Below are 13,681 nucleotides of genomic sequence, written 5' to 3'. Positions count from 1 at the left end.
ACCCAGTTGGTCCTTCGCAGCCTAGCAACTGTAACTAACTGTAAAGATACCTCTGAAAGACTTTACAGTGTGAGTTACAGAGGGAGTTAGCAGCCAGTCAACATGGGACCCCCACACACAAGGGGGTGTTTCACGCACTGGGAACTATAGTGGCAATTTATATATATATATATATATATATATATATATATATATATATATATATATATACACGCACACACATACATGTATATTCTAAATCCATAGGCATTAATATGGAGTTGCCCCCCCTTTGCAGTTGATGTTGCTTCCAGAGGCACTTTGGAACTCTTTAGTGAGTGAAACAACAGTACACTGTGCGCTTCAGCACTCTGCAGTCCCACTCTGAGTTTGCATGGTCTACCACTTCATGGCTGAGCTGTTGTTGCTCCAAGGTGCTTCCATTTCACAGTAATAGCACTTACAGACGTCTGGGGCAGATCTAGCAGGACAGAAATTTCACAGCTCTGCTGTGTCTGATCCACTCGTACCAGCACAACACACACTAACACACCACCACCACGTCAGTGTTACTGCAGTGCTGAGAATGATCCACCACCCAAATAGTACCTGCTCTGTGAGGGTCCATGGGGGTCCTGACCACTGAAGAACAGGGTAAAAGGGGGCTAACAAAGTATGCAGAGAAACAGATGGACTACAGTCTGTAATTGTAGAACTACAAAGTGCACCTATATAGTAAGTGGAGCTTATAAAATGGACAATGAGCGTAGAAACAAGGAGGTGGTCATAATGTTATGCCTCACATACATACATACACAGGGTCATTCAGCTTTCTGTGAGGACAATAAAAAAGGCAGATCAGACAGCAATACTGTTAAAATACATTTTTACTTGGAGAACAATCTATATGATACAAACTGACTGAAAGCTCTACTCAAAGTTCTTCAGCTGGTGTACAAACATGATGCACATCCGTGCTGTGACGTCTACAGACGTCATGACATCTACAGCGAACTACAGAGAGTGAAACGGGGCTCTTACAGAACAGAGACGCAGAACAGGAATAAATTACAGAAACAACTGCACCTGCTGATTACACGGTTCTTACACATGAGGTGGTGGAGATAAAACCTCTGAGCTGAAAACGACTTCAGAACACTCACAGTGCGACAGCCAGCTTTCGTTCAGCTTACAGGAATACTGCTGTAGTGGTATTGCTGATTATGATCTATTTAAAGGCATTAATTAAGATGGTAATAATCTAAATATACACAGATTCATCATTTATTGGGTGATAAACTTGTGAAAATACTAATTTAACACATTTTTTTGCATTTTTTTTCAATTGTGTTTTTTAAAAGATTTTTTGATTACTTTTAAAGTAAAACTGATAGTTTTTATCATGAGTTTAATTTTTAAATAAAAAAAACTCGCTGTCTCACATTTTCATGTCACTACCGAAACAGCAAGATTTAGTCTGTAGGCGGAGCCTTATTTTAGCCACACCCCTGCTTTTTAGAGCAGCAAGTAAGACTGCATCCCTGCCCCTCAGGGCCACATGGTGAGCAGTTAGATCCCACTGTTTTGACATTAATTTGTCCCAAAGTCTGAAAATCAGTCTGTAACATTAAGAATTGTCACTACCGAAACATATTTTCTGCAATTAAGCACTTTTTTGTGTTCAAAGCTATTTTTGCTAGTCTGTCACTGGCTAGTGTTTCCGAGTCATGCTCAAAACTGTCACTACCGAAACACTTGGTAAAGTTTCGGTAGTGTTGATTGTTTCGGTAGTGACGAAATGGAATGTCCAGTCATTTGTTTTAATAAAATAAACATCATTAAGGTATAGGGTCACTCAAAGCAAAAGGATTTCAGTCTGAAGTCCAAGTCCGAAACACGTTTCGAACAGACTTTCATCCAGTTCGACAAAATAACCCACAGACGTGCGACGCAGACAGCAGCGCTAACAGAGAATACAGCAAAGTTTTATTCAAAAGCTTGTGTGGCTGCGGAGGTACCTGCGGACAACATGAGACACAGGGCAGGCGAAATTTGTGAAATTCACCCAACCTGTATTGCAATGTAGCCATTACAGTTTCAGACCTGCTCCTGTGTCGTGTCCCTCAGTGGTCAGTTCTCAGTGTCAAGACTACGTGACGATTATCAATACGCACCACTACGAAAAATCCAGTGAATAATTCCAGTCAAACGCAGCAAAAACAACACACTGCAGTGGATTCTACAGCCTTAAAACAAGCAATATCTTTAAAATCTGTGACGAACTGTTAAAGTAAGGCAGGTCATAATGCAGCTACAGCTCTGACAACGATAAAAACATGGATATTTTGAATAAAAAAAAATGAAAACACAAACAAAATTGGCTCAATCGCTCAAAGACTGCATGTCGTTCCAGTGCTACATAATAATGTTGTCCTCTAACAATAATCCAGTATGAAGTACTGTACTTAAAAAGCTTAATACTGATCTATTTAATAAGCTAATAGAAAACCAAAGAAGATAAAAAGGTAAAAAGTCTGTATGAAAGACTGCGCAGTTCTATAAATAACCGTCTCAAGTGTTGGTGATCTGTAGTGGTCCAGCAGGTTGCTCTTTCACAGTGATCTAACTAACATGGCGCGTGAGAACAGCGGGTGGCAGAGCAGCACCACAGCTGTCCGAACAGAAGTTTCTTCAACGGCCAAATGGCGGCCTTACAGACGCTGACCCCAGAACAGCTGCACAATCCCACAGTTGTGACAAAAATCCTGATTCATCATAAAATCAAAGTCCACTCTTGAGGTCTCAGCGTGGGTCAGAGCTTGAAGGCCCCAATCTGAAGCCGAGTTGTGCTAAAGGTGGATTCGCCGTGTCCCAGAGTCCAGCTGGTAACATCAAGTCTACTGCACACAGTCCTTATCGTCTCTCTGTGCTTTAAACCCCGAGTGAGTTGGAATGCCGTAAGCTGGAATGTAGCAAAGTGGAAAGGTGTGATGGCCCTAAGCGTTCGGCTGGTGGTCAGAGAGGCGCTGAACCCGTGGTTCTCAGAGCTCAGTGGTCAGCAGACCCTTGAGTTTGTGGCTGTCCTCCTTGGGTTGGTGAGCCACAACGCTGCAAACGAAAGAAGACACAATGAGGCTCAATACTGGAGCTGAAAAGCAAATGTTGCTGGCAAAGTCTAGAATCACCTTAAAAAAATATTTAAAGGAACAGCTTTTCAACAAATTTACACAATTTTCACCACACCCCAAATGTAGCCAACCAGCCAAGACATGTTTGATGTTCAAAGATACATTTTTAGGTTTTGCGCTGGGGATATGGGGGATAGATAAGAGGATAATTAGCATCAAATAGCATCGTGCAAACTGCCTACATCACCACACGTTTGGCTCAGACCACATCAATGCAGCGTCTTTCTGCAGCCCCCTAGTGGCCATTCCCCCTCGGTAGTTTTTATGCTTGGATGAAGTGAGAAAGTTGGTTTATCAGTTACATAGAAATGTGAAAAATGGTGCTGGAAACACATTTTTGAATAAGTGATGAACGAAAGTCACGTTAGGTACTACGTACCAAACCTCAAACCACTTAAGCAAGTCTATTTGAGATGACAAATATACAGTTTGAAGCAAGTATGCAAATTTTTGTGAACGCAGTTTGAACAATCGTAACTGGTGACCATAAACGTCCACTACGTTAGCTACATTAGCCTTGTGGCTCCAGCACTCGACTAAAGAAGAAAACATCAGACATTAAAACCTTTCTAGGTTTATAGACCACATTTGGGGTAAAGGGGGAAACTGGAAACCTGATTTGTTGCTGAACTATTGCTTTAAGCTGAAAACGGTCCTTCACTCAGTGAGGATGTGCGCACAGGACTGTATACGTACGCCAATTAATTATAAGTAATGATATTACTTATAATTACAGCAAAAAAGCTCACTTAAGAAAATAATGGTGGGATTTATCTTAAATATTTTCAACCTAATCTCAATCTGCTGATTTTGTAGCATATGATCGGTTAACACAGACAATAACATCCCCGTTCATTAGAAAATGGCAATAAAACAGATCTGCACCTGAGAGACCTGCCTTCAGTTATAAATGTGAGGTAACGTTTTTCCCCTTTTTTGACTAAGAAACGTGTCAAAATAGAACAGAAGCTGACTCAAAACACACTTACAACAGAAGCCAGTGGGAAAGAGTTTCAGCAACTGCCCATTAGGCCCAATCCCATTTCACCCCTACCACTCAGCCCTTACCCCTCCGTTTTGCGTGTTCAGGGGTAGGGTGTCCTGATTTTTGTTGAGATAGAGGGGTAGGGCGAAGTGTTAGGGCTATATGGCCCTCCAAACGGAGGTTTTTCAGAGACTCTGAACAGAGTGATATAAGAAAAAAAGAAAAACTGGCAAGATGGCTGAACAAGAGACCAAAGAAACACACAAATGTGAGAATTTTCTCCGTTAAAATATTACAATAACCACTGTATTATTTTGTTAATGTCGTTTCAACGAATTTTGGTCCTTTTCTTCATAACAAGCATAAAAAATTGCTAATAGTATACTAATGTTCGGTAGCTAGCTAGCTAACTTTCCCGTTCCACCTTAAATAGTCCAGCGGTTCTGACGCCTGAAGTGCCAGAATGTAACTGCTGCTCCATTTAAGGTGGAACGGGAAAATTTGAACAAGGATCTGGTGAATATCTGACTTCAGCTCCATATCACTGAAGAATTAGGGGTGGGTGATAATAAATAACTGCCCCCCTCTTTGAAGGCATATGATTCCCTAAATGTAACTAAAGCCCAGCAGTGAGGAGCTGAACTTTACCCTCCTCTGCTGTCACTGCAGACTGGCAGGGTCGCCTACAGAGCAGCGCTGGTAGCTGTTAATGAAGTAATGGTCTTTTTATTTGAAGGTCCCATTTTACAGGGGAAGATTTCAACCACTACCCCTTCTAACTCAGTTCCAAGGGGCAAGGTGACACTCGAAAACAAGGGGTAGGGTAAAAATAAGAATTGGGATTGGGCCGTAGCTTCTATTATAAGTGTCTGAGTCAAATGGTTGTCAGTTCTTTTACCAAGAGCAGATGAATGAACTGTCCACTACAGAAGCATCAAACAGATATTAGTTCAAAAATGCTGGATTATTTCTTTAAACTACATGGAGTGAAGCAGGCTAACACAAACCTGGTGGCAATCACATTATGAGTGTGAGAGAGATGAGGGAGGGAGGCAAGAGCGCCCCCTTCAGGATGGTGAGGTGGCATCTTTGCTGCTGAGTCAAGCTCTAGGAGGCCGTTAGTAAAGGTGCCGGTCTGCTAGAGAAGGGGAGAGAAAGGGGAGAGTGTGAGGAGGTCACTATGGTCACTACAAAAGAGCTGGGGAGCGAGAGGAAGAGAGGATGGAAAAAAAATAGCAGCTAGAAAAGTTTAAACTCTGCTGTTCTCTTCCTAAAGAGAGAGAAGTCCAGCTGTGGAGCTCATGATATTAAAGGGAAATTCCATCATTTTTTAAAAATTTCTGTATTATTAACTGGTGAAGATGTAAACCAAGTCATTCAGAGTGGTTTGGTGTGAAACGCTCCGTTCTAGAGAAACTGACCCAAGTCAGAATTTCACAGTGGTGGTGATGGGAACCAGACATCCACCTCTAAAAGCTCCCTTACAGAAAGTTACTACATGAAATGGTTATTAATTCACTGCCTGATAACAGATACCTTGTTTTATGATTGTTTTGAGAAGATTTTGCCCTTAAAACATGAATATATATTGAATATATTAAATTTTGCACACACCATTTAATATCAACACATTATGAATAAAGTTAGACATTTTTTATTTTCACTATTATTATTATTATTATTATTATTATTATTATTATTTATATAGACAAATAAAGTATTTAACATTCAGTTGTCTACTTGCCCTAAATAAAGTCAATTATTGTTTAGTATTACTAAACTTTTTTACTGATAACAATGGATTACTGAATCTTTTTCTTTCTTGCATACAATATAGTATGATTGGGATGTGTGCCCCCAACTATGATGTCACATTCAGGGTCCCTGAATGTTCAGAAATGATCTTGGTATTGATAACAGTATGATGATAATCATGCTAATGGGTCCTCCTCCATTTGGAGTGGGAATTCAGGTGGACACGTATTTAAGTTATTTCATCCCAAAACGTAATAATCTTAATATGTCCATTAACATCTCCTTTTATCATATATGCACTGTGACTCCAGTGAGATTCTGGTTAAAACTGAGGATTTTGTAAACTGGCTGACTCGTTGGTCATCAGGTGGCCTCATGAAATTATTTAAAATCAGTAATAAAAATGATAAATTTGGCATTATTTTGACAAAATTTTAGTGACCCAGACATTAAAGCACAAAACATCAGTGACACACAGAAGTTATGAGCTGCCTGAGAATTAAAATTATTACTAAATTAATGAAATATAGTGAGTGAGTGTGACTCGCCATCTCATGCCTTGAGATGCTTCCTCTCTGATGAGCCTCGACCCAAAGAAGCAGTTTATTAGAGCTGAAAATACTGTGTTAAAATCTAATACAAGAGTCCTGATAACACCAGTGACCAAAATCTCTGTGACAAATGAATTTTTTAAATAAAATACATATTTTTTAAATGTAGTATAAGGTTAATGATATGAACAATAAACATGAATCTGTTTTATACAAATTCCTCTTAAAAATATTGTTTTATATTAAAAATGGTTTCTCAAATGTCAAAAAATTGGTTTTGTGACGAGCTGTTTTACAGATGCAGAGCGACTATGAAACAGAATAAAATCAGAGGAATCATATGGGAAAAGTGTTATTTAGACTTAGGTCAACTGTGTAAATGTACATACTGACTTTTGGAGCTGAGCCTAATATTTTAAGCATCTTTTTAAGCCCTGCAGCCTTTGTGACATGGTTTCCCACTGCAAATGGAGAATGACCCAAATACGTTTTGGGTTGGATTTCCTGACTCAGATTCACTATTGCACTAGTTTTACCCTAAATCATTGTTTTTTGCTAAATAATTTTAAAATGATTTGATTAAGATTTATCATCGTTTTAAACAAGCGACCTACACATCTCTGCTACAAATTAAAATATCAACTTTCCAGCATCTACTGTTTATGGGCAATTCAGCAAAAAGAAGAGTGAGTGCAAATGCTACAACCTACCCCATAAGGGGGTTCACTGTAACAGACTTTCTTAGCTGTAACATTTGCTAGGAAAGTCTGATAAGCTGGAGAAAATAAAGTGTAAATCAATACAGTGATGTTGTTTGAGCTATATCCATGTTTTCATAGTGCATTTTAATGAAAGTTTTACAAAATTTATTGTTTTAAGCTGATATGGGGAAATATGGACTGCTCTCATTGTTTACTTTGGGCATCTTAGTTGTAACACTGAACAGATGTGAATTCTGTGATTTACACAATCAAATCAGTAATCAAAAACACTTATAACTGATTTCTGTGAACATCTGCAGATTTTGCTGCTATGGGAATACAAGCATGTTCTACATGGACCTGTTAACTAGAGCTGCAACAATTAATTGATTAGTTGTCAACTATTAATTGTCAACTATTTCGGTAATCTATAATTGGTTTGAGTGATTAATTTTTTATTTTTTATTATTATTATTTTTTTTTACATTTCTCTGAATCCTTGCGTCTTAAATTTGAATTTTTTGTGATTTCTTTACTCCTCTGTGACACTAAACTGAATATCTTTGGGGTCATCTTGGGCTTTGGAAAAAACAACACTTTTCACCATTTTCTGACATTTTATAAACCAAACAACTAATCGATTAATCGAGAAAATAATCAACAGATTAATCGACAATGAAAATAATCGGTAAATAATTTGTTGCAGTGCTACTGCTAACTATATAAATGTGTGTGTTCCATTTTACCCTATGTTAGGTTGTGCTCTGAACTCCCCTACTGTGTATATTGAGCTGCTGTTAATAGCTACTGGGCCTCTCAAAGAGTCCCCCCACGCTCCAGCTCCATATGCTCTAATTAATTACGAACGTTTCAACGTCGTGGGTAATCAAATTAAAGGAAACATGGGTATCTAAATGAAACATATGGAGCTCGAGAGTGTGGCTTTATTACTGAGATCAAACACGTCTGTGAGATCCAGTTATATGAAGCACTTATGGAGCCTGAATCCTCCTCTCAGCAGCCTGAACTCACTGTAGCTGCTGGAATGATCCACCGAGGGGTGATGATGGGCTTGGGCGGCTGCACCTGCGGGAGCTGTAAGGAATAATAGCATGGAAGTTAATAAAGAACGATTTTTCGAAATGCTTTATAAATGAATACAATTCATTAAAGCCTCTTCAGAACTACAATAACAACAAAACTAAAGACTGTGAAAGCACATTAATAGAGGAATGAACTGGTAAAAAAAAAAAAAATCTAATTTACACAATTTTCCACTTACAGTCAAGACAGACGGTGTCCAAATTGAGCTTCTTTATTTTAGAACTGGGGGCTAATGCTGCAAACACTAGAAGTCAATAGTCACCCAAATCTTTTCTGTAAATACATCTCCAAAACTTCTCTCAACCTGTTTAAACCAAATTCAGGTATTCGTGAACAAGGAATAGTACGTGATCAGTCAAAAATTCTGTGTAATTCAATCGTTAAGATGTAAACAAAGTCATTCAGAGTGGTTTGGATTGAAATGCTCAATTCTAGAGAAGCTTACGGAGTCAGAACTGTTCACAGTGGTGGTGATAGGAACCAGACGTCCACCTCTAAAAGCTCCCTCACAGAAAGTCACATGAAATTGTTATGACTATATTGTCTGATGATATAGACGTTGTATTAGGATAGTTTTGCAACACTTTTGGCCTAAAATGTATTTTTTTTAACCATTCAAGGTGGAGGGGTACACAGGGCGTTCTAAGCCAAAACAGACCCCTAAGAAAACATATATTTTTTTAGATTTGCTGCTATTTTACAATCAACCTTGCACATAAACACTCAGAAGACGTGCAGGTTCACTGGTCACTTTAGATAGTTAATGGCTATGCGGTCATCATGACGCCTGGTTCCCATCACCACCACTATAAAGCTGAACCAGTAAGTTTCTCTACAATGAACCATTTCAAATCAAACCACCCTGAATGACATTGTTTACATCTCAGTGATAAAATTATGCAGAAATCTATGAAAACCTTTAAGGTTTCACAGACGTGTTGATGTGGTTAAAGACATCGTATGACCTACCCAGACACGTACATGCACATGACACAGATGTATGGATGCTAGAGGACATTATGCTGTTTCTGTTTACAAATAATCATTAATATTTAATTTTTCAAACTGAAGATGTATGTTTATAAAAAGAAACAGCAGAAACCATTAATCTAATCTTGTGTCCATATGTCCAGTAATTTGGTGCAACACCTGTAAGTGATACTGTGCCCTAAAGCACATAGACAAGTCTGTGCAACATTAATGAAGGCCTGTATGTGGTTTTAGCAGATTTGGGCATGTATTTAATTTTTTGCAGAAAAACATTTGGGTGACTATTGACTTCCTAGCATTTGTCAAATATATTAGTCTCATCGCTCCAGTTCTAAACTAAAGAAGCAAACGTTTTTTTTGCTGAGCCATTCCTTTAATGAAAGGCTGTAATAGTGGTGTGACGGGGTCTATGGACTTACTACTGGGGTAGGATCTGTGAAGTCTATCAGGTTATCACTCTGGGGGGCCGCACATGCCTCCTGCTCCTCCGCTTTGCCCTGCATTAGGAAAAAAACAGACTTTTATTATATGTTTACAGTAACATAAATACATATGTACTCTGTTAGTGCAGAAAAGTGAAAAATTTGAGAAGAAATTTTACATGAGCAGGACTGGGTTTCACAGGTTTTGCGTAAGTTTGTGCATAAAGTTTTCACTAATGCCCTAATAAACACTAGTCAGTTTCAAACTAATCATTTACTAAAGTTGCACCACCAATCCGTGGACCACTGGCTATCAAGCTCTCGTGTTAACGAGCTCTCGTATAAGTTAATCTCTTATAGTGGGATCCTGCAGCAGGTGACTAACACTAGTAGATATCAGCGTCTAGCTACGCTACAAATAACAGCATAATAAACCTCCAAGCTTAAAGCTACTGTCTGGGAGTTTTGTCTGGTACTGGGAGCAACAGGACATCAGTCACTTTATGTGAGGGAGAGGAACGCGAGTAGCTGGCGACACATATTGCTAGCTGTGATCCGTACTTTGGCAGATCTGATGTCACCTGCACCAAATTTAGTCCCACCCACTTCAAATTGAACTAAAGAAAATGGCTAAAAAAAAAGGGATTTCAAAAATCTCTCAACAATTAAGACCAACAGCATTTTTTCTCTGCCAGTTCACAGTAAAATGCCTAAAAACTATAGATAATAGAAGAAAATCACAAAAATGAGCAGACAGTGACTTTAATATTTCCTTGTAACAACTGTATATCGCTGCTGTCGGAACAAAACCTTGTATCTCCAAAATGGTAACACATACCATACTTTACTTTTAATGTAAGTCAATGGAACCAGGCATTTTTCCTAGTCATTTTTGGTCATTTCTTTTGGTCCATTCTTCCTAAAATTTACACACAATGCAAAGGTCAACAGGTATTTTCAAATTATGTCAAAAACTGAAAAACAACAAAAATGGAGATACATGGTTTTGTTCCGACAGAATAGCAGCCTCAGTTTAGACATTCGAGGAGCTGCTGTTTCTCACTGAACCCCAGCTGTGGATGTTGGTGTCACGTTTGAAGGTAAAACCAGCGTCACTATTAGAGCTGCAAGTAAAATTCACAGCATACAGCATTTAGTTTTTAGTTTAGTTAACCAAAAACATCATAGTTTTGGTCTTGGTTTTGGGTGGAATGGATGATTTTGGTCTTTTTTGTGTTATCTATGATGTCGTGTTATTTAGTAGCTATTTTTAGTAGCTACTAAGTTTAATGTTAAAACTAGTTGGTGTGGTGCAACCTGATTTAGTAATGCATAAACCCAAACTCTGTAAACACTTGTGTCACAATTAGCCAACGTTTTAACTTATGGACAGCTGGTGCAGCCGTCCTTAGGTGTCTACAAACTTTGCACAGTTGTGTTTAAGGTTAAATTTTCTGACACTGTTAAATGAAAAATGAATGAAAGCTAATTCTGTCCTGCTGGTCATGCAGACAGGATCATGCTAACTAGTCCAAACTAGCTCCCATTCATTCTAAACAAGTTGCTCACTCAAAAATGTACCTAGCGCTTCAATGGACGAGTGAATGAGTAGTGCGAGTGACTGCGTATTGCAGGCTAGAGACCCAACAGCTGGAGTGCTGCAGCCGAGCACACAGCGGCCTTTGTTACCTTGGCTGAGTGAGCTTCATTCACTGGCTCTGCTGGCAGACTGACCACAGAGGAGATGAACTCATCCGCTTTCACTTCAAGGCTGGGGAGACAATAACATACACATTTCAGTCATTTCAGTTAAAAAGTCTGTCACAGTGTCTGCCCTGCCAATGACTTAAAGGGGAATTCCACCGATTTTCCAAAATTTCAATCACTGTAACGTAAACAAAGTCATTCTAAGTGGTTTGAGGTGAAATAGTTCATAGTGGAGAAACGTCCTGACAAAGCAAATATAGCAATTTATTTACTATCCAAAACCACCAGTGGAACCAACATGTCAGTTTTTATTTGCAGTGTTAATCAGAAAACAGCGATAAATATGAAAAATAGTTTTTCTGGGGGGACTATTTAGAAGCACGTACATCTGTGCCATTAAAAAAAAAATGTTTTAGGTTAAAACCTTTTCAAAACATAACATGTAAACTGCTTCGGACATCATGCAACATATTTAATTATGCAAAACTGTTGAAAGATCAGTGAAATTACCCTTTAACACTCACTCTAACATAATCCCAATTCACAGGAACGCAGGCTGGATTACGTTTTGAGAGCCGGTGGATATAAAGCAGTTTAAAAGCACTGCAAACCTGAGAGACGAACAGAGCATTCACCTCAGGGGTTATTCATTAGGGCCCAACTGATACACTGACTGGCTGATAAGATCAGCCGATACTGATGACCCACTGATTTATCGAAAATGTTGCCAAGAATGTGCTGAAAATGAGTGACGTGGTCTACGCTGTAACGAGCAAACATCACTGATGTGAGAAAAACAGTTTACATCTAAAGATTTGGGGCTTTTGCATGCATATGCCTAAACATTTGAAGCTAATCAACAAAAAACAACAACAAAACTCCTACAATCTTAGCATGAAAGGTTTTATATAGAACCAAAGAAGGTTCTTTAACTTGAAACTTCTTGTGACTTGTTGGTTTTTGTTGATTAGCTTCGATTGTTCTGGCATACGAACGGGAAAGCCCCAAATCTTTAGACGAAAGCAGATTTTCTCACGTCAGTGATGTTTGCTTGTTACGGTTTAGAAACAGAACAATTTACACATTCAAGTGGTTCCTTGAGTGTCCACTGCCTATATGTGACCATCGCCTTTATTAGAAAACCCTTGAAGAACCAGTTTTGACAACTTGTTCAGATTTATGACTTTCACCATCTTCAACGTTATATAAAACTCAGAAGACGTGTTGGTTCACTGGTGGTTTTGTATAGTAAATAAAACAGCTGTGTTTGTGTTGTAGTCATCGAGACGCCTGGTTCCCATCACCACCACTGTAAAGAAATCTGAGCTGGTAAGTTTCTCTCGAATGGATCGCTTCATGGCAAACCACTCAGAATGACTTCACTGACTCAATTATGCAGTGCTGAGAATGATCCACCACCCAAATAGTACCTGCTCTGTGAGGGTCCATGGGGGTCCTGACCACTGAAGAACAGGGTAAAAGGGGGCTAACAAAGTATGCAGAGAAACAGATGGACTACAGTTTGTAACTGTAGAAGTGCTCCTATATAGTAAGTGGAGCTGATAAAATGGACAATGAGCGCAGAAACAAGGTCATAGTGTTATGCCTGATCTGTGTATTATCTTTAGTTTATGCATGGACTTTTAATATACTAATTCAATATTAGAAGGATAACTAACAATGGAGACCTCCTGCACACAACTGTGAAACACTGGGCTTTTAATTGCACAGCTTGTGCGTAATAAATGCAGCCTTATTCACATCTGCTCCCCTTCTGCCACTCTAGAGATAATTAAACCAGTCAAACCACTGTAAAAAGTAGAACACATTAACATAGACACAATGGACGAATTATTCAAATCCAGAGCGCTTAGTCAGAGCGGTGACGTGGACGGTGATGCAGACGGCTGTGCGTTCCCTGCGTTAAAGCCGACTCGCTCCCCATTTTCCTCGTCTTGTCTGCGGGAGAAGATTTCTTTTGTCTTTGTGAATATCAGCGCTGAACAAATTGTGGTCATTGTGCATCGGCTAATTGCTGCATCTGAGCGCACTGTGGTTATGTAAGGACAACATGTATCTGGGCAGAACTCGGGTCATGTGACCCTTCAGTGCTCACTTAGCCAGTTTTCCTCTAGATGGCAACAAAGAGCTGGGAATGTTCATCAGGGTCTTTAAATCTCACCAGCTTACAGTACACAAAAGAAGACCACTAGCACTGGAATGGTATTAGCTGGCACAGATGTTACGTTTAACCCATTAAAATCCAGGCTTATTATAAACTAAGGCTAATTATTCAGTA

At 39.1% G+C, this 13,681-nt stretch overlaps 1 protein-coding gene across 2 annotated transcripts in view; it reads right to left on the bottom strand.

Annotated features, from left to right (window-relative positions):
• Window positions 1-1,392: 1,392 nt before the first annotated feature.
• The window catches only part of epb41l5 (erythrocyte membrane protein band 4.1 like 5), an 87,025-nt gene continuing 74,736 nt past the window's right edge, over window positions 1,393-13,681 (bottom strand). The window contains exons 22-26 of one of the 2 annotated variants that reach the window (XM_036571641.1): window positions 11,365-11,446; window positions 9,673-9,750; window positions 8,192-8,254; window positions 5,160-5,290; window positions 1,393-3,087 (exon numbers count right to left, since the gene is read on the bottom strand). In XM_036571641.1, the coding sequence (XP_036427534.1) occupies window positions 3,021-3,087; window positions 5,160-5,290; window positions 8,192-8,254; window positions 9,673-9,750; window positions 11,365-11,446 (421 nt within the window). In that variant the 3' untranslated portion in view covers window positions 1,393-3,020. The remainder of the gene's footprint in view (window positions 3,088-5,159; window positions 5,291-8,191; window positions 8,255-9,672; window positions 9,751-11,364; window positions 11,447-13,681) is intronic. The other variant, XM_036571645.1, reaches the window with a different exon arrangement.

This window comes from Colossoma macropomum, unplaced genomic scaffold (genome assembly GCF_904425465.1).
Source record: "Colossoma macropomum unplaced genomic scaffold, Colossoma_macropomum, whole genome shotgun sequence".
In the NCBI taxonomy this organism is placed as follows: domain Eukaryota; kingdom Metazoa; phylum Chordata; class Actinopteri; order Characiformes; family Serrasalmidae; genus Colossoma; species Colossoma macropomum.
Note: the sequence above shows the minus strand (reverse complement) of the source record. Positions and strands in the feature narration are given on the sequence as shown.